The following is a 25,158-nucleotide window of genomic DNA, read 5'->3' as shown; positions in this document are numbered from 1 at the left end:
ACACATAGATATGAAGTATTTTAATATAAATTACGTGCTATGTGTGCATATTGTTTGAATACTTGTTGTCTATGCGGGATGAATGATTTATACATGTTTTAAATGATTTAAACTATATATTTATTTTATATCTACAAATTTGTTGGGATAAAACATGGGTAGATGAAATAGTTGGTGAGTGATGAAATAAAATAATGAGAGATAGGTGATGATAGATAGGTGATTATGAATCGGTGATGTAGGATACTACAACCTTGTCCGACAATTTGGAGATGTAGTCATCTACCAGAGTATAGATGGCGACCACGGACTATTATAGACAACCCCGTGGAAACACCAGCAGACTAGTAACCTGTAGGTGATGAATTATGAGTTCAGGCGATGTTGTAACTACGTATTCATGCGATGATAGTCTAACCCTTATTATCAATTACGAGTCCAGGCGATGTTGTGGCTACGTATTCATGCGATGATAGACTAACCCTTATCATGATTTACAAGTCCAGGTGATGTTGTGGCTGCGTAATCATGCGATGATACCCTAACTCTTGCTAGACACATATTGAGGGAGTAATCCCCGGATTAGTATTGTCTATGCAATGTAGGCGATGATCCTTAGATAAGTTCGTAGGAACAATCATATAAGGAAATACGATGTAAGGAGATGAGAAGTAAATATGATATAGGAGATGACCCTTGAGATAATATCTTTAGGGAAGACTAAAAAAAGATAATGGGGATGGGTAATTGGGTTGATTATTTGAGTGTTTAAACATAATAACTATATTATTGTGGGTTGAAAACCCTATGTACTCACCAGGTTTCCCAACCTGACCCATTCAGTTTATTTATATCACAGGTGACAATATGAAGTGACATTACACTGAGAGATTTAAAGAGATGTAGATCACTAATGTAAATAATTGTAAGTTCTGTTTATGCTTATGTTTCTATATTAACGATGACATCCCAAACGTTTTAAGATGAATAAAATACGTTTCTTCGAAAATGTTTTAATAACGTATTTATCGTGTTTTTCTGGGAACAAATTCCGCAACGTTTTTATGAAAAGAAGTACTCTGATTTTTACAAAGCATAAACAAAATCGGTCTTTTCTGGTCGTGATTTTGGGGATGTCACACCATCACCCGTCCTGCTGAAAACAAACTGGGACACTGGGCCTTCTTGTGGCCCCGCTGGTTGCAGTGAAAACATATCAAGTCTGATCCCTGCGCGACGGTAACGGTACAATCCCAGCTGAAATGACCAGTCTGACCGCACTTGAAACATCCAGACTCACCACCGCTACCACTCCTGCACGCGCCCCCGTGCGCCCTGCCACACTTTCCGCACCGACTGCGGTCCTGATGATCCCTCGATCTCGGATCCGGTCCCTTGGGCCTTTTGCCCGAACCCGCAGCTACCTGAACTCATCCGGCTTCCTCTTCCGGATTTGCTCCAAATCAATTTCCCTTTCTCTAGCCCGAGAAATCATATCTTCCAGCGTCTTACAGCTGGATCTGCTCACGAACTCCCTGATGTCATCCCTCAACATCTCATGGTACCGAGCCTTCTTCATCTCCTCATCCGCGACATACTGCGGTACAAGAAGAGCCCTCTCCCTGAACTTGGCGGTGATCTCCGCCACAGTCTCAGTAGTCTGCGTCAAATCCTGAAACTCTCGTGCTAGCTGCTGCACCTCAATAATCGGCGAAAACTTCGCCCTGAACCTGGCCGAGAAATCGCTCCAAGTCATCGCGTCCAACGCGGCATCATCCCCCAAAGCATGACCAATCTCCTCCCACCAATCCCTCGCTCTGTCCTTCAGAAGACGGGAGGCGAGTCTAACCTTGTCCCCCTCGGGACACTTGCTCGTACGAAAAGCGTTGGGAACATCAGCCAACCATCTGCTGCTAGCAATGGGGTCCCTAGCCCCATGATAATTTGGTGCCCCGCAAGCCCTGAACTCTCGAAATGTCAAGGTACGCACTCCCAACAACGCCATCATCTCGGTACGGAAGGCTCCCAGCCTCTCATCCAAGATCTCTACCCTCCTTGACCGTGCCAAAGATCACAGGAGTCTGAGCTAGGATACTGCACGTAACCTCAGCTGATATCAACTCTCTCATCCGCTCCTCGAGCTGCTCGGCCCCTGAACCCGAGCCTGATCCCTCTCCGACGCCTGATCCGCCCGCTGGTCTCTCTTGCAACGTCACCATGCTGAAACATATAACACAACCACTATCAGAAAACTCATCACTGCTGCGAGACCAAACACACACCCTACTAGGTTCCCGGTCTTGTCTTGGCCCTTCCCAAATCAAGTACGGATCCTCTACTTTCAGTAGTACGGGCCCATACTACCTTCCACATCTATCCGTACGTTCCTCAGGAATTGCTTTGACTCCACCAGGTCCCTTATCCACTACTACTGTTCCTAGCACTATCTCATCCTAGGCTTACCCTAGGGAAACCTCTGACTCAACTCAACCAGTTCTCAGCTGCTGAAGGTCTCCTTGTGATGCCAATTAGCCATCACCTGGATACCATCACATGTGACGAGGCTCAGATAATCCTTCAAGTAAAAGGCCCGTCCCTACAACGGTTGGACTCAAACAAGAGCTGCGCAATAGGGCCAAATCCAGCACTCTGAGATTATTCAACCCTGATCACATGTGACGTGACGTATCCACCTAATGGCTAACTCCCATCACTCAAAATCCCACAATGCACAAAGCAAGCAGCATTCGGACAAGGGGAAAATCTAACCACAACATACTCAAGCAATCATATCCAAACAGCAAGAATCTGAACTAACATGCAACACAAACTCATAAACTCAGGCATAACCTAAACAGGCTATCCTACTACTGTCTAATCAGCACTATCATGCAGCTCAAACACATATAATAGGCACATAAGGCATCATTCCTAGATCCTTAGTCCTAATCTAGCATACTGTTCTATCAACTGATAATCATAACATAAACTTGTATGGGTATTTTGGGGTACTTACTTGAGCTCGGTTGATTGCATGCACCACACTCTTTTTCTCTTTTCAAAGTTCTTTTCTTTCTGAATTATTTTTGCCTTTCTAAAACTGTTTTCTTTCCCAAAACTCTCCTTTTACAAAACTGTCTTTTCATTTTGAAAACTTCTATACCAATCCCTCAGTTTGAGTTCAAACACGCTCGAGAGTATGTCTGAATCCCTCAAACCAAGGCTCTGATACCAACTTGTAACGTCCCAAAATTCAAGACTAAAAATTTCTTTTAATAAAACATTACGTTAAGCAAATTCATCATTTCAAAACATAAACAAAGTATTAGTTTCCAAAATACATATTCGTTATCAGAGTAAACATTCCCAGGCTGTCTGAACTATGGTGTGTGCCATGCGATCACCCCGAGCTCTTCCCTCCACTACCGGAAGTACCTGAAAACAAAACTGAAAACCGTAATCACGAAGCTTAGTGAGTTCCCCACCCTACCACATACCATGCAACCACGTACTACACATACCGGGCCACGCCCGCTATCTTGGGCCTCGCCCCCTACCTCGAGCCTCGCCCGCTACAACGGCCCCGCCTGGCTTCGAGCCCCGCTCGGATACAGATCTGTTCCACTTAGGCCTCGTCTGTCACAGGGCCCCGCCCACTAACATATAATAGCACATACACATATCACATAACATCACATAAGCTAAACATATACTAACGGCTCTTGTTCTAAGGCCTCGCCTATCTCTGGGCCCCGCCCGTGTCTTGCTACTGATGAGTCATGGAACCCCGTCCATACTCCTGATGATAGTGAGGTGCGGGCCCAGCCCACCCTCACTCCTTCCTTAACTTGGGCCTCGCCCCTGCTCTGCTGCTACTGAGATGTGGAACACCATCCACACTCTGCTATTGGTGAGATACGGGACCTCGCCCACACTCACCTCCCTACCAGGCACATACAAGTATCACACAGACAACAAGTATAAACTACCACATAAACCATTCCTTGGGCACCCGCCCTTTATCATTGGACCTCGTCCCGAATATCATACTAGCATACTATGCCTAGGGCTAACCCCCGGGTCTTCTATTCATAACTACATGGGCCGGCATTGTGGCCGTAGACCCATTCATACAAAGGGAAACTCACATGATACTGCTGAACTGCTGCTGCTAATTCCTTTGACCGCTACCTGACCACTGACTCCGGATTGCTGCTCCACTAGCTCCCTGAGCTACCAATATCAACATAACACTTAGTCTAACTGACCTTCAAGGTCAACTAAGTCAACTCTTGTCAAAGTCAAAGTCCTGGTCAAAGTCAACCTTCCAGGTCAAAGTCAGATTTGGGCGTTCTTTTTATGGACGCTCTCGGTTTAACGTATACTACAACTTTTGTTTAGATCATTAAAGCTAAAAAGTCCTTTATTAAAGATTCACTATTTATGTCTCCTGGTGTCGTGTCGGTTTTGGTGTAAAATTTCGACGGACCATAACTTCTTCGTTATAACTCGGATTTCGGCGTTCTTTATATGTACGGAACCCTTGAGACATATTCTACAACTTGGTTAAAATTATTTATTCTAAATAATCTTTTGTCGAAAAGTCGTTTTCGACCCCTATTATCTATAAATTGATTAGCCCGGATCTACAGGCATTACATAATCCATTTGCTCAACCGACGAGAAAGAATAAATTAAAGGCTACAAATGTACGTGTTCTTTTTCCCTATCTATAATTAATTATTTTGTTGAATTAATTGGTTGGACATGGATCTGACTTTTGGATCATGAGTTCTTGTTTTTCTATAATTGCATGTTTCCACTGTATGTGCCTTTGTAGCTAAAATCCTCATAACCCAACATGGATGACATGCTTAGAAGGTAAAATAACAAAAATGAATAAATCTTCTCAAACCAAAAATTATCATAGGGACAAAACCAACAAAACTTAATAGGCTGGTGACCTGGTTAGAAGGTAAAATGGAAAAATTAAATAAATCTTCCCAAATGTTAAGGCATTAATGCATAAAAAATAGTCACTATTTACATCTCCTGGTGTCGTGTCGGTTTTGGTGTAAAACTTCGACGGACCATAACTTCTTCGTTATAACTCGAATTTCAACGTTCTTTATATGTACGGAACCCTTGAGACATATTGTACAACTTGGTTAAAATTATTTATTCTAAATAATCTTTTGTCGAAAAGTCGTTTTCGACCCCTATTATCTATAAATTGATTAACCCAGATCTACAGGCATTACATAATCCATTTGCTCAACCGATGAGAAAGAATAAATTAAAGGCTACAAATGTACGTGTTCTTTTTCCCTATCTATAATTAATTATTTTGTTGAATTAATTGGTTGGACATGGATCTGACTTTTGGATCATGAGTTCTTGTTTTTCTGTAATTGCATGTTTCCACTGTATGTGCCTTTGTAGCTAAAATCCTCATAACCCAACATGGATGACATGCTTAGAAGGTAAAATAACAAAAATGAATAAATCTTCTTAAACCAAAAATTATCATAGGGACAAAACCAACAAAACTTAATAGGCTAGTGACCTGGTTAGAAGGTAAAATGGAAAAATTAAATAAATCTTCCCAAATGTTAAGGCATTAATGCATAAAAAATAGTCACATGGACAAAATTCGCTAAACTTAAGGACTATGTCAGTAACCTTTTAATACTTCCATGAACTATTTAGTTAATTGTGTTTTTAATTGATTTTAAATTGTTGGAACAATGGAAATGAATATGATTAACTTTGTTTATATTTGCTGAAAAATATGTTAAAATCCAAAACTCACGAGTTTAAACATAAAACCTATGAATCTACGGCTGAACCCGAGAAACGGACCCAAAATCTGAGATCTCGAACCTATTAAGAAACCGAATTCAATAGATTTTATAAATCAAAAACCAAAATTAGTAGGTTAATTTGATTTTGACCAAAAACCTATCCAAACAAGTTATGCTCCGTTACACTTACATTCCGTTCCCGATTTTTATTTAAAAGAAAGAAAAAAAGAAGAGAATTATGAAGAGAAAAAAAAAGGAAATAAAAAGAAAGTAAAATGAATTTTTCTGTTCTGGAATTCAAGAAAAAATAAAGGAAAATTATTTTTCTTTTTCTTCCTGAATTGGAAGAAGGAAAAGAAATGAAAAATAAGAGAAACAACGTTTTTTCCCTGTGTGAATTCTCTTCTCTCCAAATATCTCCTATTTGGAAGAAAGATTACGAGAGAAAAAAATGTTAAGATTTTTTTTTTTTTTTTTCAAAGGCCAAATCACTCCAAAAAGATAAAGAGGAACACTCTCTTTCTCTCCTGTTATGAACCCTCTTGACTTTTTCTTTCTCTCCTATTTGTTCTTTTCTATCCGCTTCCCTCTTTAATTTCCACTCACAGGGTGTTAAAACAACTTGACCAAACTAAAATGGTCAACACAATGTACAATAATTATTTCATAACGTACAACATAAATAAACAATTTCTTTGAATATTAGAATTATCGCTCTGGAAACTGTATTTACCGGAGTATAAATTCAGAACCATTCGGTTTTAAGTCATCGTGTTCGTCCATCTGAGAATCGGGTTCTATTGCTTATGGATTTCATGGCTTCTTCAGCTGTAGATAACGCCATTAACAAGCCAGCCAATGTTCAAATCAATAACCTCTCCACATCTCCTCCAAATCTCCAAAAAAACCTTTCAATTTTCTCTCAAGGCCAGGTGTGTACACAATTCTGTTTCAATTTTCTCCCTGGATCAGGTGTGTTCACAGTTCTGTTTGTTGATGTGCTTTTACGCTATCATTTCATTTCATGGATTTGTTTTTGCATTATCAATAGAGCTTGCAAATATGCTGCTGTGTGGTTTTCCTAATTACTTGGATAGAAAATTAGGATTTGTGCATTTCCTATTGTTAGATCATTCATTGAGGCTCTAGTTAGATCCATTACTGTTGCACTGAATTTATCGAATTTTGTAATGAAATTCGACCCGATTTCACGATGTTTTCTATTTCTGAATAGTTCTTAAATTGTTATAGTACTTTAGCAAACTTCAATCCAGATCAAAAACCCTTCTTATTCCAAAATGAAGGTGTATTTATAGTAGCAATTGTTAAAAATTTGTCAACCACTTGACTAAAAATTGTCATATTTGACTCAAACCCATTTTGACTGTTGCTTCAAGAGTAAATTACAAAATTAGTCCCTTTGGTTTGCAGCTTTTTTGGTTTAGGTCCAAAAAGTATTTTCTTTTTCAGTTTTGCTCCCTCTTGCAGGGTTTCATAATGTTTTTGGTCTCTGTCCCATGTAAATTGACTCTACCTAGCTTCTTTCTTTATGGAATCATCTCTACATTGTGGATTATTTGATACAAGGATTAAAAAAAAGTGCATTCAAATCGTTTACCAGGTTAGAATGTATGATGCAAGATTATCCTAAAACATTGTCTCCATTAGCTAGGTTGGATTTACAGTAAGTAAACTGATTATTCCTTATTTCATACATTTACAATATTTCCATTTTGACCACCTTTTGACTTTTTAGGTGACAGATTCATGGCTTGTAAAAAACAATCCAGATGATGATGCAAAGGTATTTGCTTCAATGATCCTTAACTAGAAAAGTTTTTAAATAACAAAATATCTTAAAGAGGATTTGGAAGAGGTGGAGAAACAACAATCTTTCGCTCTAATAGCATGATTCTAAGAAAGGTCAGCTAAACTAATTTAATACTAGTATTCTTTATGATTTTAAGAGAAATTTCCATTTATGGTACTTGATTATAGCTGATTTATAGATTTTAGTACCAGAAAGTTTTCTCCTTCAATATCTATCCATATTTGAGGTTTTTGTAATGTTTTTGGTCCTGTTCCAAGTAAAATGACTATACTTTTGGGATCAATATTGCAAAAACCTGCTATAATCAGGGACCAAAGTGGTCATTTTACTAGGAATGGTGACCAAAAATGTTATAAAAGCCTCAAATAAGGACCAAAATTGCAACAAAAATGCTTTTCGGATAAAAAAATGCAAAAATTGACTATACTAAGATACCAAATATGTGACTTACTCTTATTTTAATAATCTTAGAGTAAATTGCTTTTTTGTTCCTGAGTATAGCAGATTTTTGTAAATTTGGTCCCAAAAAGTATTTTCTTGCAATTTTGGTCCTCATTTGAGGTTTTTGTAATGCTTTTGGTCCCGTTCCAAGTAAGATGACTATATTGTCGGATCAAATTGCAAAAATTGTCTATAATTAGGGACGAAAATAGTCATTTCATTTTAGTATGATTAGGAACCAAAAACGTTACAAAAGCCTCAAATAAGGACCAAAATTGCAACATGAATTTTCTGGGAATAAAGATGCAAAAATCGACTACACCCAGAGACCAAAAATGTAACTTAGTCTTATGTTAATAATCTTAGAGTAAATTATGTTTTTGGTCTCTGAGTATAGCTGTTTTTTTCAAATTTGGTCCCATAGGGTATTTTCTTGCAATTTTGGTCCTTATTGGAGGTTTTTGTAATGTTTTTGGTGTTTGTTCCAAGTAAAATGACTTTTTTTTCTCCCTAAAACAGAGCTGATAAGAATACTAATTAAGACAATAACAGGAAAAATGGAGGAAAAGAAGAGAGGATGAAGTTCCAAATTGGAAAACCATGAAACGTCCAAGAAGTTCTTCCTGTCAAAGCCACTAAATAACATTCCTCCAATAAGATATACGCATTTTACTTATCATAGGGACCAACAACGTTACAAAAATCTCAAACAAGGACCAAAATTGCAAAAATTGAAAAATGAGCTACAATCAGGGACCAAAATGTAAATTACTCATAATCTTATGTTTCATTTCTTTGGGCAGGTGTTAATATAGATGATCTAGTTTCAGAGGTGTTTAAGGTTTGGTCATGTGTTGTATTTGTATGGAAGCCAAGCCAATATGGGATGTTACATTCCCTGATGTTAAAAGAAAAGTAAATTGAAACAACTTTGTTTCTGAACATTTGTCACTCGATTCAGTTGATGATGCATGATAAAGGCAATAGTGCATTTCCTGAAGAAATGACTATACCTTTATTTAATTATACTTTTGTTAAAATTCAAAAATATTTAAATATATAACTAATTAATAATTAAATATTTCATCTTTCTCAAATACTTCAAAAATTGTTTCATCTTTTTTGTGCACCTCTAATTTCCATCTGGGATGTCTTATCTTATACAACACAGTGAAAAAGGCCACCCATGGTGTTAGTGGCAAATTTATTGATACTAGGGACTTAAAACCCCTTTCCATGTTACATTACATTACACAATGAAAAATAAGAAGTGAAAATATAAAACTTATATGACAAACTACTTTTGCAAATTCTGAATGAACACCACCACCTTTACATAAACCCAATCTTTTACATTATCATAAAACCGAAAAAAAGCATGTCTCCCTCGTTGATTTAAAAGCAAAACCGAACACGCTATCCAAAATCCAGTAGCAAAACCAGTCCCCCCACCAATATAAAACCATCCCATGAGTTCATCATCTGTGTCTTCCCCATCACCCTCACTTTTACCAATAAGACGTGGTGCTTCTGGTTCTTTGTCTCCAGAACATTTTTCGGTAAGAGGAGGTCCACATAGACGCGTGTTTCCATTGAATCTTGAAGGTGGAAAGGTCTGGAATTGAGTGCTAATCGGGATTCTCCCTGACAAGTTATTAAATGACACGTCTAGGTCATTCAGTAAACTCATCTCAGACATGCTTGATGGTATCCTCCCAGAAAAACTGTTTCTAGATAAATCCAAAGTCAAAAGATTTTTCATCTCACCAATTTTCTGTGGAATCTCTCCAAATAGAGCGTTCTTTGACAAGTTCAAGACAATCAAGTCATAAAGATTGGTAATTTCATTTGGGATTCGTCCTGTTAGATTGTTGCTTGACAGGTCAATGCTCTTCAACTGTTTCAGAGTGCTAAATAATTCGCGTTCTTGTCCTTGCCACTGAATCATTGCATGGTCAGCATATGTCTCTTGTTCATATCTTGTATAAAGTTGTACATCTTGTGAAATTCCTTGTTGAACCATGCCTGTAAGATTACTCAAACATGAGGGAATAGTTCCATGGAGATTGTTCCTTGACATGTCTAGAATTTGAAGATTAGCTAACTGACATAACTCTAAAGGGATTGTTCCAGAGATTTTGTTTGATTTTAAGATAAGAACATACAACTCTGAGAATCTTTCCCCAATCCAGACAGGCACATTACCAAAAAACTTATTGGCCCCTAAATTCAATGACTTTAAACTCGTGCAATTTTTTAAAGAAAAAGGCAATTCTCCAGAGAAGTTGTTCTTGTATAAATACAACATCTTGAGTTGTATCAAAGATCCAATAGATGGAGGAAACCTTCCAAAGAGATGGTTGTGACCGAGATTAAGAACTTGTAGTTCTTTGAAAAGCCACAAACAATCTGGGAGTTGTCCGGTTAATGAGTTATGAGAGAGGTCAAGAAATTCTAAGAACCCATCAACAATTTGGCATATAAAGGCGATCCCTCCAGAGAATTTGTTTCTGGAAAGGTTTAATGTTGATAAAGTGGAAGGAAGATTTGGTATTGGACCATAGAATCTGTTGGAACTCAAATCAATCACTGAACTCTGGGCAAAATTTGATGATAAATCTGGTACTTTCCCGCTAATATTGTTGGAAGAGAGATTCAGATGTTGTAATTGAGAAGGCCCCATGTCCCAAAACTCCAGAGGAACTGTGTCTGAAATTCCAGTATTGGAAAGATCAAGAAATGTAAGATTTTTTAGTGTCTGAATCCACATGGGGAAGTGAGGCCCTAGCAGCTTACAAGAGCTCAGATCAATATACTTTACATAAGAAAGGTTTGACAAGTGATATGTGGAAGGAACTCTAAGATTATTAAAAGACACGTCAAGAGTTTCAAGCCTAGGTAGTTCCCACAGTTTCTCACTTATACTTCCATTTAAATGATTATCAGATAGGTCCAAAGATGTTATGGATGAAAAGTTTTGGATCTCACTGGACAATGACCCTGTAAATTGGTTTCTTGGAGCATACAACATTTTTAATGAAAGTGATGCGCATCCAGACAAGTTGTTGAGAAAATCAGGAAATTCAACCACTAAAGAGTTGTTGTCGAGACTCAAAATTTCCAAACTACAGAGATTAATACCAAGATTTTTGGGCATCACATCTAACCTGTTGCTAGAGAGATCAAGAAAACGAAGCTTATTGCTTGTTAATGGGAACAACCAACGATACATGGATGAGGTGAGATTGTTGTTTCCAAGAAAAAGGGATTCAATAGATGAAGAAGAGTTGAGAAATGAAGAAGAATATGGATACATAACCTGTGAGAGCTCACATCCATCTAAACTTACAGATGAGAGTTTCCTGAGACTAAGAATTACATCTACCCAATGATTTTGTTTGGCCAGGGAAATCCCATCCATATCAAGTTCCTCCAAATGATTGAGTTGAAACAACCACTCTAGATTTTCAACTCTAAATCCTCCCTTGGATCCAAGATAAAGGCGTTGCAAGTTGGTGAGGTTTCCAAACTCTGGAGGAATGGTTCCATAAAGAGAGTTATAGGAAAGGTCAAGAAATATTAATTCTCTCAAGGAACCAATGAAGGTGGGAATGGTTCCATGAAAAGAATTTCTGGAAAGATCAAGATGATTCAAGTAGGTTAAGTTAAGCAACGAATGGCTTATCTCACCTACAAGACCATAGGAGTCAATATGAAGCCATGTGACATGACCTGTTTGGTTGTTGCATGTGACTCCACTCCATTTACAGCAGTCATGTTGGTCAACTCTCCATGTAGAGAGATGACCATTGGGGTCTTGAAGGGGAGCTTTGAAAAGAAGGAGAGCATCTCTCTCATTATCTAAACACTGCATCATATCATCTCCTCCCAATTGGCTGGTAGTTGTAGTCACAAGGAGTAGCAAGAGAAGTGGGGGAACTATAAAAACACATGGATTCATAATGTAAATGCAAATCTTGTTGATTATTGGATTGTATTGATCATGGGTTTATGTAGTATCTACTGTGAAGAAGAATGGTTCTTCAAATAAGTTGCTTACTTGTGTGGAGTATACGATACTTAATTTCCAGGAAATTGAAACCAAACTATAAGACAAACTAAATAAGACACTCAAAAGACTTACCAAGTCTTGGCAATTTGTATTTATTATAGATGTCTCTTTCCCATCTTGTGATATTTTGCAATTTATATTTATTATTATTATTATTATTATTATTATTATCTGGAAAGAATGAGTTACTGTGAAGCTCTTAATCGATTCAGCTGTAGCATACAGGGGTGGTGGTTCTAATTTTATGCCAGAAATACTCTTCTTTCCCATGTGGTCTCTTGAGGCATTTTATTTGATTATTTCTTCTGATACTCTTAGAAGCATTGAAGTTGCTGTTTTTGGTTCATTTTGCAATCCAACTTTGTTACTCCAATAATAGCATCCAACTTTGGCAATTTTTTTATTTCCTGACCTAGTGTATGCTATTTTTTATTACCTGATTATATAAATAAAATACGTTTGAAGTATTTATGTATGTTTTAAGACAAGAAAAGATAAAACATGGAAAATATTAAAATTTTATGCGACATTACAAGTTAAATGCTCTTGTTAGGGCATTGTACTTTGAAAAATAGAGTAGCTCTACAAAATCGCTTAGGCTGCAAGGAGTACTCAAACCGCACACTGTGCCAAGGTTGAGTTGGGTATTTCACCGCGCCCATCCTCTCTCTCTCTCTCTCTCTCTCTCTCTCTCAACTGTAAGATTTTTTTTTTTGAATTCAACGTTCATATTATATACGTATATACTATTATTTTTAAATTTTAGTTAACTAGGAATAAAAAGTATTATATTAAATAATAACTAATTTATGACTGATTCTATTTCAATTTAGGACAAATTTTAACATAATTTTAGATAATGTAAAATTTTAATTGGTTTATACTTTGTTTGGGTGTAACTTTATATTAGTTCCAGTTTTATACTTATTGCAATTTAGGTTTTATATAAGAACATCTCCGATGAAAGCTTGTTCTATAACTTTTTACCGTTCAGTTGACCATTTATCACTTATCACTACTTACTATCATTGGAGGGTATAATTTTTTTGTTTATTTTATTGACCACTCAATATATATTGAGTGGAGTGTTTTACACATCTAATCTTGTTTCTTTAATCATATTTCATTTTAACCCTTTAATTTTTATTTTACTTTAAATATATATATATTTTTTATTTTAACTAATTAATTATTTCTATTATAGTTTTTCATTTAGGAAACGTTTATATTTTAATATCTAGTGATAATATTTATTTAAAATATTTCGCATTAAAATATGATGTGTCTAACTAAATGAGAATGTTTTATAGAACATTTTAGATAGATGTGGATTAATATTTTAAATTAATTAAAAAGTTATTGGAACAGGTTAATCGTTTTAGAAATGCTATTTTATTAAATGTCAAATTAATAGAGCAATAAGGTGACAATAATGTTAAATCATAGTAAATGTTTGCCCATGGAGATTAACTAGATATTAGACCCTCCTTGAGGTTGAGGGTTCAAGTCCCGTCGTGAACATAGGTGGATTTAAGGTGTAGTTAAAGAGTAGGTTAGATTTGCCGTTTCAAAAAAAAAAAAAACTAGATGTTAGACTAATCAAACATTTTTTTTAAACAAAATTTCAGATTGATTAAAGATCGAATTCAGTTTTTAACTATTTGTTTATTTACAGGAACATTTCATTATCATAAATTAAACATCAAAAACATAAAGAATGTTTTGTTACAACTTGTTATCTTGATTCGAGTTATTCATGTATAAATAATCTATATAAAAAAAGGTCCAAAAATCCATTGCTTGACTTCTAACATGACTTTACTCTTTATGGCTATAGACTTGTAGTTTGTTGAATTTCAATACTTGAAGGGTACAAAAAGAAAATTAGCAAGAAGATACCAACAAAGAGGAATAGAAGCAAAAATAGGATTCACTTTATCGTCTTAATTCAAATGGCTGCAGCTTCTCTTCTATCTCTCTCTCTTCCCAAACCAACCATACTCATTCCAAAATCAACCGCTTCCACCATAACCACCCCTTCCGTTACCACCTTTACAGAGACGCTTGATCAGAAATTCGGCCGCAAAGGCATCAAATTCTCAGAGTTCGACGGAAATCAGATCGCAGAACTTACAGTCAGAAATGGCAGTTCGTTGAAGCTTCAATTGAACAATGCTCATGTCACTTCTTACAAGCCTAAAGTAAACTGGAAAGATAATGATGGATTCGAAGAGGTTTTATATACCACTTCTGCTGCAAAAGGCGGAATCGGTTTGGTGATTAATTACGCTGATGATAATTCGAAATCTAAAGGTGTTGATTTATCGGAATGGATCGTTAAGGATGCTGATTCCGACTCCATTGATGCTCTTCAGGTATTGTTCCTCTTTCGTTCCATCACCATTTTATTGTGTTTTAAATTTTTAAAACGTAAATTATGGTCTTCTGGATAATGTTACGCATTTAACACCTTAAATCATAATTTAAATACTTTTTATTTTTGAACGATAATATTTATGAAAAATAAGATTATTTAGTTATTTGTTAAATGAAGTATATATAGGTGGATAATGCTACTATAATTTATGGTCCAAGAGTCAAGAGACCAAGACTCCTATTTAACTTTTATGTTTTTTTTTTCTTCTCTCTTTTACAACATCTAGTGGTTAAATTTAATTTTATGTTTGAAATAATTTTAGATATTTCAAAAGCTTACAATTTTCTTCAAATATTTCTATATAAATAAAAGCTTCAGTTTCTATCTGATATTTTTGCCAAACATACCTTAAATTGTCTACAACGATCAATTATGTCAATTAATGTAACCAAAGTTTTTAAAAAAATGATGAATTTCATAAAAAACTACACATATAATTACATGATTGATATTTTTTTTAACGAACCAAAATAACGTATTTATCAGTTTCACTTTCATTTTTATAGGTCGAATTGAGTTGTACCACAAGTGGAACTCTTGACATAACCTATGTCATCTCCCTCTACGCCCTAAGCATGGCAACCGCAGTTATAATAAAAAATAATGGTCGAAAACCAGTTGACCTAAAAACCGCTATACTTAGCCATCTAAAGTCTAAAAAAAGAGGAGGAACTGCCATTCAAGGCCTCCAAGGTTGCAAATATTGCACGCAACCTCCTTTAACTTCTCAGTTTGAGATTCTCTCTCCATCCGAAGCAGTAAAACCAGAAGATCCAGCTTGGTTTTCCCTCGGATGGGAACCTGAGAAGAAAGGAGGAATTTGGAGCGTGCAAGATTTGCCACTCACAATTTTGAAACATAAAGTTAGTAGAGTTTATGGTGCTCCACTTGAGGAGAGATTAAAAGAGTTCTACAACACTCCTCCATCAAAATACGAGACCATTGATCAGGTAATCTTTGATTTATTTTAGAGTAAATTGAATTTTTTATGAATTTTAAAAATGATATAAATGGTTACTTGTATTTTTAGGGAAGAGAATTGTTCTTCAGGGTGGTAAGAATGGGGTTTGAAGAAATCTACGTGTCGAGTCCCGGATCATTGTCTGAGAAATATGGAGAGGAATATTTTATTTGTACAGGACCTGCAACTATGTTGGCTCCAATCACCATTGAACCGGGGGAAGAGTGGAGAGGGGCACAAGTTATCGAACATGATAATTTGTAATTTGTAATTATATAATATATATAACTATATTTATTCTACAAAAAATTAAAAATATATATGTTACAGTCCTTACTTTGCTTTTGTTTATGTAGATGTATCAAGTGTATCATACATACAAAATTTTGAAATAAGTTATTTGTTTTGGATGCACTTTCTAAAAGATTGATTAAATTTTGAAATAAGTTATTTGTTTTGGATGCACTTTCTAAAAGATTGATTCTAAGGGGGTGTTTGGCTTAGCTTTTCAAACCCCAAAAGTTCTTTCTGGAAAAGTTACAAAAAGTCAGAATTTCCTGACTTTTCCAAAAAGTTCATTTTCCTTATGTAAAAACTTCAAAAGTAGCTTTTAAAACTAGTTTTGCCAAACATTTTTTGTTTTTTTTTTCTTTCCCAAAAAGGACTTTTGGGTGTGAAAAGCTAAGCCAAATACCCCCTAAATATATATCTAAAAGAAGTTGCTTTGTGCTATGCATCCACCTAAGTCATGTTTTATAAGAAGGGGTAATACGGGAAACTCGGCTAAATAAAAAGTACCGTGTTAGTGGAGGGATAATTTAGGTACTTAATTTACGTTAGTTTGTTGGAAGAGAACTTATAGGAGGGTAGAGTCGTAGATGGGAGGAGAGAAATCCATCATGTGGAAATCTGATAATCTTGGGAAAGCTAGGCTCTCGAATCACTAACAAATCATTAGGCTTATCGTTGTCCATTTTAGTGTCATTTTGAGTATTTTCAATCAATATTATAGGTTTTTGGTTTGTTTTATGTTATTGAATTCGTTTTGTAAGTTGATTATGTTTGAGTTGTGGAGTATGGTCTTCTTTTTGAGCTCATTGCTGCTATGGACGCCAAATATGGCGTCCCGCTCAAATTATCTTGGAGCAATTCACATAGCAGAATCCTACGAGAGCGAAGTTGCTTGTGCAAAGCTTAGGCCGCAGAGCGAACCCTAAGGGCGAAGCAGTTTGGTGATGTTTGCTTAGAGTTGCTTCAATGGAGCTTCGGGGGTGAGACTGCAAATGAGGACATAAGCACAACCATTAAGTAGAGCTTCAGAAGAAGTTAAGAAGCGAAGTCTAAAGAAAAGTTTAGGGGTGCAAACGAATCAAACTACTCGGTATCGGCTCATTAAAAACTTGACACGGACTGATTTTAAGCAAGCTTGAGCCAAACTCCAACTTAATGTTAGGCTTGTTTATTAAATGATTTTGAGCACATGTTACTAAGCTCGAATAGGCTTGCGAGCCTAATCGAGCTTACATTTATTTAATAAAAAACTTATTTTAATTTTTATACGAATGGGAGCATCAGAGGTGGTTCATACACGACTATGAAGAAATGAAGGGTTTGATTTGTCGTCAATTCAGATCCTTAAAATCTATGATGCAACCTAAGCCTCATTCAGATAGCGGCTTCGTCGCATTTCCGGGTCATTGCAAAATAGGATTAAAAAGAGAGTCGGTCGAAATTAGAGTTTTGGGCCCACATAATTTGAATCGGAAAATGGGCTTGGCTATTAAGGTTGATGAGAAATTAAACCCGAGTGAAGTTAAATCGGTGGTTGCAAACTTAGGCTCACACTCGGCTATGATTTTACCTTTTCTCACGTACACGTCACCCTTACCTCTGGTTCCCGAGTGTTAGTAAAAGAAAGAAAAGAAGAGGAAGGAAAATATAAAGAGAAAAGAAAGGGAGAGAAAAAAAAAAGGAAATTGATTTTGGTGTTCTTTGACGTTTTTTTAGAACCGCAAGTTAATATATGCTTGGGATTAATTACATCTTGATACCTCACTACCATTGAACCACTCATTCTATTACTATATTCTAGTTCTACATCAATTTAAAGAACATTATACGAGCTTTTATCTTATATATTCTTATAGAAGAACATAACCAGAAGGTTTCCATGATACAACCGGTGATTGGTCCATTAATGAGAGTTCTTGCTTCTAGGATTCCTATTATGCAACAAAGAGCTTTAACACGTCTTGTTAGCATTTCACTCACTTAGCTTAATGAGATTGAAAAAGAAGATGGTGTAAGTGAACTATCAAGAGTCATACCACTGCCATCTGATTCCTTTCTTACAAATACTTTGTGGGAATCTGCTGCTACTTTATCTAGTACTCTTCAGTTCAGTTCAGAGTTTTATCTTGAAATACCCATTGTAGTTTTGGTTCCTTTGCTGCTACATTCAAACTCAGAAACCAATGTAATCAGTGTAATGAAGGCTCTTTTAGTCTTCGAAAGTGATGATCCCAAACCATGGCAGAAGGTGGTGTAATTGAGGCTCTTTTGGAACTTCTGAGATGCCATTTATGTGAGAGAAACTTGCTTTATTCATGTAAGTTTGCGATTTAGTTAATCTAAATGAGAATAGTTCATTTCATAGTCCCAAATAATATGGTTTCACTTTATTCAAGGGTAGATTTTGTAAATGATTGCATTAGCTTTTCATTTGGGATTTATATCTAACAAATAGAGGACCAAAAACATCACAAGATGGGAAAAGATGTATATATTAAATATAAATTGTAAAATATCACAAGATGAGAAAAAGACATCAATAATAACTACAAATTTCCAAGACTTGTAAGTCTTTTGAGTGTCTTATTTAGTTTGTCTTCTAGTTTGGTTTCAATTTCCGGAAATTAAGTATTGTATACTCCACACAAGCAAGCCACTTATTTGAAGAACCATTCTTCTTCACAGTAGAGACTACATAAACCCATGATCAATACAATCCAATAATCAACAAGATTTGCATTTACATTATGAATCCATGTGTTTTTATAGTTCCCCCACTGCTCTTGCTACTCCTTGTGACAACAACTGCCAGCCAATTGGTAGGAGATAAGATGAACAAGTGTTTGGATAATGAGAGAGATGCTCTCCTTCTTTTCAAAGCTCCCCTTCAAGACCCCAATGGTCATCTCTCTACATGGAGAGTTGACCAACATGACTGCAGTAAATGGAGTGGAATCACATGCAACAACCAAACAGGTCATGTCACAGGGCTTCATATTGGCTTGTATAGTCTTATAGGTGAGATAAGCCATTCATTGCTTAACTTAACCTACTTGAATCATCTTGATCTTTTTGGAAATTCTTTTCATGGAATCATTCCCACCTTCATTGGTTCTTTAACTCGATTAAGGTACCTTGACCTTCGCTATAACTCTCTTTATGGAGCCATTCCTCAGGAGTTTGGAAACCTCACCAATTTGCGGGTGCTTTACCTTGGATCCAAGGGAGGATTTAGAGTTGAAAATCTAGAGTGGTTATTTCAACTCAATCATTTGGAGGAACTTGATATGGATGGGATTTCCCTGGCCAAACAAAATCATTGGGTAGATGTAATTCTTAGTCTCCGGAAACTCTCATATTTAAGTTTAGATAGATGTGAGCTCTCACAGGTTATGTATCCATATTCTTCTTCATTTCTCAACTCTTCTTCATCTATTGAATCCATTTATCTTGTAAACAACAATCTCACCTCATCCATGTATCGTTGGTTGTTCCCATTAACAAGCAATAAGCTTCGTGTTCTTGATCTCTCTAGGAACATGTTAGATGGGATACCCAAATATCTTGGTAATCTCTGTAGTTTGGAAGCTTTGAGTCTCGATAACAACTCGTTAGTGGTTGAATTTCCTGATTTTCTCAACAACTTGTCTGGATGCGCATCACTTTCATTAAAAATGTTGTATGCTCCAAGAAACCAATTTACAGGGTCATTGTCCAGTGAGATCCAAAACTTTTCATCCATAACATCTTTGGTCCTATCTAATAATCATTTAAATGGAAGTATAAGTGAGAAACTGTGGGAACTACCTAGGCTTGAAACTCTTGACTTGTCTTTTAATAATCTTAGAGTTCCTTCCACATATCACTTATCAAACCTTTCTTATGTAAAGTATATTGATCTGACCTCTTGCAAGCTGCTAGGGTCTCGCTTCCCCAAATGGATTCTGACATTCAAGAATCTTACCTTTCTTGATCTATCCAATACTGGAATTTCAGACACAGTTCCTCTGGAGTTTTGGGACATGTGGCCTACTCAATTACAACATCTGAATCTCTCTTCCAACAATATTAGCGGGAAAGTACCAGATTTATCATCAAATTTTGTCCAGAGTTCAGTGATTGATTTGAGTTCCAACAGATTCTATGGTCCAATACCAAATGTTCCTTCCGCTTTATCAACATTAAGCCTTTCCAGAAACAAATTCTCTGGAGGGATCGCCTTTATATGCCAAATTGTTGATGGGTTCTTAGAATTTCTTGACCTCTCTCATAACTCATTAACCGGACAACTCCCAGATTGTTTGTGGCTTTTCAAAGAACTACAAGTTCTTAATCTCGGACACAACCATCTCTTTGGAAGGCTTCCTCCATCTATTGGATCTTTGATACAACTCAAGATGTTGTATTTATACAAGAACAACTTCTCTGGAGAATTGCCTTTTTCTTTAAAAAATTGCACGAGCTTAAAGTCGTTGAATTTGGGGGCCAATAAGTTTTCTGGTAATGTGCCTTTCTGGATTGGGGAAAGATTCTCAGAGTTGTATGTTCTTATCTTAAAATCAAACAAAATGTCTGGAACAATCCCTTTAGAGTTATGTCAGTTAGCTAATCTTCAAATTCTAGACATGTCAATGAACAATCTCCATGGAACTATTCCCTCATGTTTGAGTAATCTTACAGGCATGATTCAACAAGGGTTTTCACAAGATGTACAGCTTTATACAACATATGAACAAGAGACATATGTTGACCATGCAATGATTCAGTGGCAAGGACAAGAACGCGAATTATTTAGCACTCTGAAAGAGTTGAAGAGCATTGACCTGTCAAGCAACAATCTAACAGGACGAATCCCAAATGAAATTACCAATCTTTATGACTTGATTGTCTTGAACTTGTCAAAGAACGCTCTATTTGGAGAGATTCCACAGAAAATTGGTGAGATGAAAAATCTTTTGACTTTGGATTTATCTAGAAACAGTTTCACAGGGAGGATACCATCGACCATGTCTGAGATGAGTTTACTGAATTATCTAGACGTTTCATTTAATAAATTGTCAGGGAGAATCCCATCTAGCACTCAACTCCAGTCCTTTCCACCTTCAAGATTCAATGGAAACACACGTCTATGTGGACCTCCTCTTACCAAAAAATGTCCTGGAGATGAAGAACCAGAAGCACCACCTCTTATTGGTAAAGGTGAGGGTGATGAGGAAGACATAGATGAAGTTGAGAGATGGTTTTATATTGGTGGGGGGACTGGTTTTGTTACTGGGTTTTGGATAGCGTGTTCAGTTTTGCTTTTAAATCAACAAGAGAGACATGCTTTTTTTCGGTTTTATGATAATGTAAAAGATTGGGTTTATGTAAAGGTGGTGGTGTTCATTCAGAATTTGCAAAAGTAGTTTTCATATAAGTTTTATATTTTCACTTCTTATTTTTCATTGTGTAATATAATGTAACTTGGCAAGGGGTTTTAAGTCCCCAATATCAATAAATTTGCCACTAACACCATGGCTGGCCATTTTCCCTGTGTTGTATAAGATAAGACATCCCAGATGGAAATTAGAGGTGCAAAAAAAGATGAAACAATTTTTGAAGTATTTGAAAAAGATGAAATATTTAATTATTTATATATTTACATATTTTTGAATTTTAATAAAACTATAATTAAATAAATATATAGTCATTTCTTCATGAAATGCACTATTGTCTTTATCATGCCTGTGCGCATCATCAACCGAATCGAGTGACAAATGTTCAGAAACAAAGTTGTTTCAATTAACGTTTCTGTTAACATAACATCCCATATTGGCTTGGCTTCCATATAAATACAACACATGACCAAACCTCTACCTATTGACTGTTAAACACCTCTGAAACTGGATTATCTATCTTAACACCTACTCGAAGAAACGAATCATAAGATTATGAGTAATTTATAGTTTGGTCCCTGCTTATAGCTCATTTTCCAAATTTTTGCAATTTGGTCCTTGTTTGAGGTTTTTGTAATGTTGTTGAAACGACCCAAAAATGCGACCCGAAAATTTCATTTTTAATATAACCAAAATCATAAAACAGAGTATATCATAATAAAACCATGCGTTGCAAATCTCAAAACCATACTAAAATACAAAAGAGAAAACGGTGTCATGACTGTATCAAAACATATCTAAGATAGCTGATCAACTCCCAGGATAAAAATTGTAGCTGTGGTGTGTGCGATGCCATCATCCCGAGCTCTTCCCTTTGCTTGCAGAAGTACCTGAAACCAAAACTGAAACTGTAAGCACGAAGCTTAGTGAGCTCCCCCAAACTACCACATACCACACAATAACATGTAAAGCACATACTGGGCCTTGCCCCCTACATCGGACCGAAGTCCGAAGCTGACTGGAACATCGGACCGAAGTCCGAAGCTGACTGGGATCTTCGTCCCCTACATCGAACCGAGTCCGAAGCTGACTGAGACATCGGACCGAAGTCCGAAGCTGACTGGGACCTACGTCCCCTACATCGGACCGGAGTCCGAAGCTGACTGGACCTCTGTCCCCTACATCGGACCGAAGTCCGAAGCTGACTGAACATAGCATAAACATATCAACTGGCATAAACACATATCCTGTCTGAACCACGAAGGCATCAAACATACTAACTACTACATCGAACCGAGGTCCGAAGCTGACTGCTAGCTAAACGGGCCGGCATTGTGGCCTTAGACCCGTTCCTACTGAAGGGAAACTCACCTCGTGAACTGGCTGCTATGTAAATGGCTCTGGAAGCTAACCGCTGCTGCTCCGGTATCTCCCCGGCTACAAGTCCAAAAACACACTCAATCAAATACTAAACACTGCACTGGGGTAAAATGACTCTTTTACCCTTGGTCAAAGTCAACTCTCCCGGTCAAAGTCAACCCACAGTTGACCTGACTCGCCGAGTTGGGCCGCCAACTCGCCGAGTCTCTAATCTCATTACACGACCCCACTCGTGGCTACTCGTCGAGTATGGCATCGACTCGACGAGTACTCTCTCTCGATCCAAGAACTCAGACAATCTGCATCCGACTCGCCGAGTCATATGAACAACTCGACGAGCTGTTCTTGAGCTTAAGAAGATTGCCTTGGACTCGCCGAGTTGTATGAACAACTCGTCGAGTCCCTCCATTACTGAGTCTGCTCTCCAACTCACTGAGTCCACTCTACTACTCACAGGCTTCCACTCGACAACACTCAGAAAGGGGAAAAACGGGACTCGCGACTTGACTCGCCGAGTCACATCCATGCAACTACTCTAAACTCGATTATGCTTGAATCCATTGCATACAAATGATAGATCTGAGTCCAATAAGCTGATCCACCACGTAAAGTTTCCAACTTTACGTGTACATACACATGAAAAAGGAGATATAGGCTAAAAAGGCACTTAGAAGAGTAGATCTAGGGTTCTTATGCAAGGCATCTCCAAAAAGGCAACAGATCCGGGCTCTACAACTCCTAAATGAACAGATCTAGGGATATCTCGTCCCATAAAGGCATCCATACAACTATAGGGCTTAGAAAATGCATCAAACTAGCCCTAGAAGAGTTCTAATGAAGATTTAAAGCATAAAACAGAAGGAATCCGAGAAATACCTCAATGAACTCTGATTTGCCCTTGGATCTTTGCTCAACACCTCTTCTCCTTGCTCCTTTCTTCTTCTTCTTCTTCAAGCCTTCAAAATCCACACACAAAAGCACTTAAAATGGATAAGGGATGGATTAGGGTTTCTCACAGCTCTCTGAGGGTGAAGGAGGCGGGTTTGGGGCACAAAGCATTGCTTAAATAGTGAGCAACCCGGGGATTTAGGGTTTCTTCCAGGCAGGCAGACTCGTCGAGTCCCGAATATGGACTCGCCGAGTCGCCAACTAACACATGCACGAAAACTCGACCCTACTCGACGAGTCAGGCCACAGACTCGCCGAGTCCCTCAATAAAACTTCTAAATAAAAACCACGAAAGCATCATACCAAAGACGGGGCGTTACAATTCTCCTCCACTTGTCTCAGACTTCGTCCTCGAAGTCTTCTGCGGCTGAATCTGCAAATAATTCCGGGTAGTGCTCCCTCATTTCCTCCTCAGCCTCCCACGTCCACTCAGACCCCTTCCGGTGCTGCCACTGCACCTTCACTAACTGAATTGCCTTGCTCCTCAAGGTCTTTGTCTTTCGGTCCAGAATCGCGACCGACCTCTCAATATAATTCAGGCTGCTATCAACCTGAATATCCTCTAGGGGAACAACTGCTGACTCATCCACCAAACACTTCCTCAACTGAGACACATGGAAAGTGTTGTGGATCTGGCTAAGCTCTGCAGGAAGATCCAACCGATAAGCAACCCGACCCACGCGGGCCAAAACCCTGAAGGGACCAATGAACCTGGGGCCCAGCTTGCTCCTCTTCCGAAACCTGATGACACCCTTCCAGGGTGAGACCTTCAGGAGGACCATATTGCCCACCCGGAACTCCAAATCTGAACTCCTCCTGTCGGCGTAGCTCTTCTGCCGACTCTACGCAGTCTGCAGTCTACTACGGACCTGCTGAATCAACTCGGTCGTCTTGAGCACCACCTCTGTGCTCCCAACGACTCGCTGACCGACCTCACCCCAACAAATCGGGGTCCTACACTTCCTCCCATAAAGCATCTCAAAGGGAGGTCGATCAATGCTCGCATGATAACTGTTGTTATACGAAAATTCCGCTAATGGAAGATACGTATCCCAACTGCCACCGAAGTCTAGAACACATGCCTTGAGCATGTCCTCGAGGTTCTGAATCGTCCTCTCGCTCTGCCCGTCCGTCTGAGGGTGGAAAGCGGTGCTGAAATGAAGACGAGTACCCATCTCGTCGTGAAACCGCTTCCAGAATCTGGATGTAAAACGGACATCTCGGTCTGACACTACCGATACCGGCACTCCATGACGTGCCACGATCTCACGCACATAGATATCAGCTAACTTTTCTGCGGATATACTCTCCTAGATCGGGATAATATGAGCACTCTTCGTCAACCGATCCACTACTACCCATATCGAATCCACTCCTCATGCGGTCCTGGGAAGCTTGGTGATAAAATCCATGGTGATGTCCTCCCATTTCCACACGGGAATGTCTAACGGCTGCATCTTGCCGTGAGGCCTCTGGTGCTCCGCCTTGACCTTCCTGCAGGTCAGGCACCTCTCAACATACCAAGTGACGTCCCGCTTCATGCAGGGCCACCAATAATCGGGTCGAAGATCTCTATACATCTTCATCGCCCCTGGGTGGATAGAAAATCGAGACTTAT

The 25,158-nt window shown here is 37.8% G+C and overlaps 3 protein-coding genes and 1 long non-coding RNA gene across 5 annotated transcripts; 3 read left to right on the top strand and 1 right to left on the bottom strand.

The window, feature by feature from the left end:
* The first annotated feature begins 6,589 nt into the window (after positions 1-6,589).
* On the top strand, positions 6,590-9,020 carry LOC145060553 (uncharacterized). 2 transcript variants are annotated; one of them, XR_013686809.1, is made up of 4 exons: positions 6,590-6,776; positions 7,426-7,488; positions 7,561-7,727; positions 8,629-9,020. It is a non-coding gene; the product is annotated as an uncharacterized LOC145060553 (long non-coding RNA). The 2 variants fall into 2 exon arrangements; XR_013686808.1 differs by having other exon boundaries at positions 6,590-7,488.
* A 241-nt stretch (positions 9,021-9,261) lies between these two features.
* On the bottom strand, positions 9,262-12,140 carry LOC145058847 (receptor-like protein EIX2). Its single transcript, XM_079006723.1, has one exon. It carries the CDS (start codon positions 12,035-12,037, stop codon positions 9,374-9,376), a length of 2,664 nt encoding a protein of 887 aa, XP_078862849.1. The 5' UTR covers positions 12,038-12,140; the 3' UTR covers positions 9,262-9,373.
* Positions 12,141-14,064: 1,924 nt separating this feature from the next.
* On the top strand, positions 14,065-15,960 carry PNSB2 (NDH-dependent cyclic electron flow 1). Its single transcript, XM_079006383.1, has 3 exons — positions 14,065-14,523; positions 15,092-15,535; positions 15,616-15,960. Exons 1-3 carry the CDS (start codon positions 14,101-14,103, stop codon positions 15,808-15,810), a joined length of 1,062 nt encoding a protein of 353 aa, XP_078862509.1. The 5' UTR covers positions 14,065-14,100; the 3' UTR covers positions 15,811-15,960.
* Positions 15,961-18,516: 2,556 nt separating this feature from the next.
* Positions 18,517-21,361, top strand: LOC145058382 (receptor-like protein EIX2). Its single transcript, XM_079006297.1, has one exon. It carries the CDS (start codon positions 18,585-18,587, stop codon positions 21,240-21,242), a length of 2,658 nt encoding a protein of 885 aa, XP_078862423.1. The 5' UTR covers positions 18,517-18,584; the 3' UTR covers positions 21,243-21,361.
* Positions 21,362-25,158: the final 3,797 nt, after the last annotated feature.

The sequence above is a fragment of the Lactuca serriola genome, chromosome 6, assembly GCF_051521515.1.
Source record: "Lactuca serriola cultivar US96UC23 chromosome 6, Lser_US96UC23_V15, whole genome shotgun sequence".
NCBI classification, from domain to species: Eukaryota; Viridiplantae; Streptophyta; class Magnoliopsida; order Asterales; family Asteraceae; genus Lactuca; species Lactuca serriola.
Note: the sequence above shows the minus strand (reverse complement) of the source record. Positions and strands in the feature narration are given on the sequence as shown.

Excerpts from the sequence above, each read along its gene's own strand:
- PNSB2 (XM_079006383.1), top strand. The coding sequence starts at position 14,101 with ATGGCTGCAGCTTCTCTTCTATCTCTCTCTCTTCCCAAACCAACCATA. Across the intron at positions 14,524-15,091 it reads ACTCCATTGATGCTCTTCAG|GTCGAATTGAGTTGTACCAC; the intron begins GTATTGTTCCTC and ends TCATTTTTATAG. Across the intron at positions 15,536-15,615 it reads AATACGAGACCATTGATCAG|GGAAGAGAATTGTTCTTCAG; the intron begins GTAATCTTTGAT and ends TTGTATTTTTAG.
- LOC145058847 (XM_079006723.1), bottom strand. The coding sequence starts at position 12,037 with ATGAATCCATGTGTTTTTATAGTTCCCCCACTTCTCTTGCTACTCCTT.
- LOC145058382 (XM_079006297.1), top strand. The coding sequence starts at position 18,585 with ATGAATCCATGTGTTTTTATAGTTCCCCCACTGCTCTTGCTACTCCTT.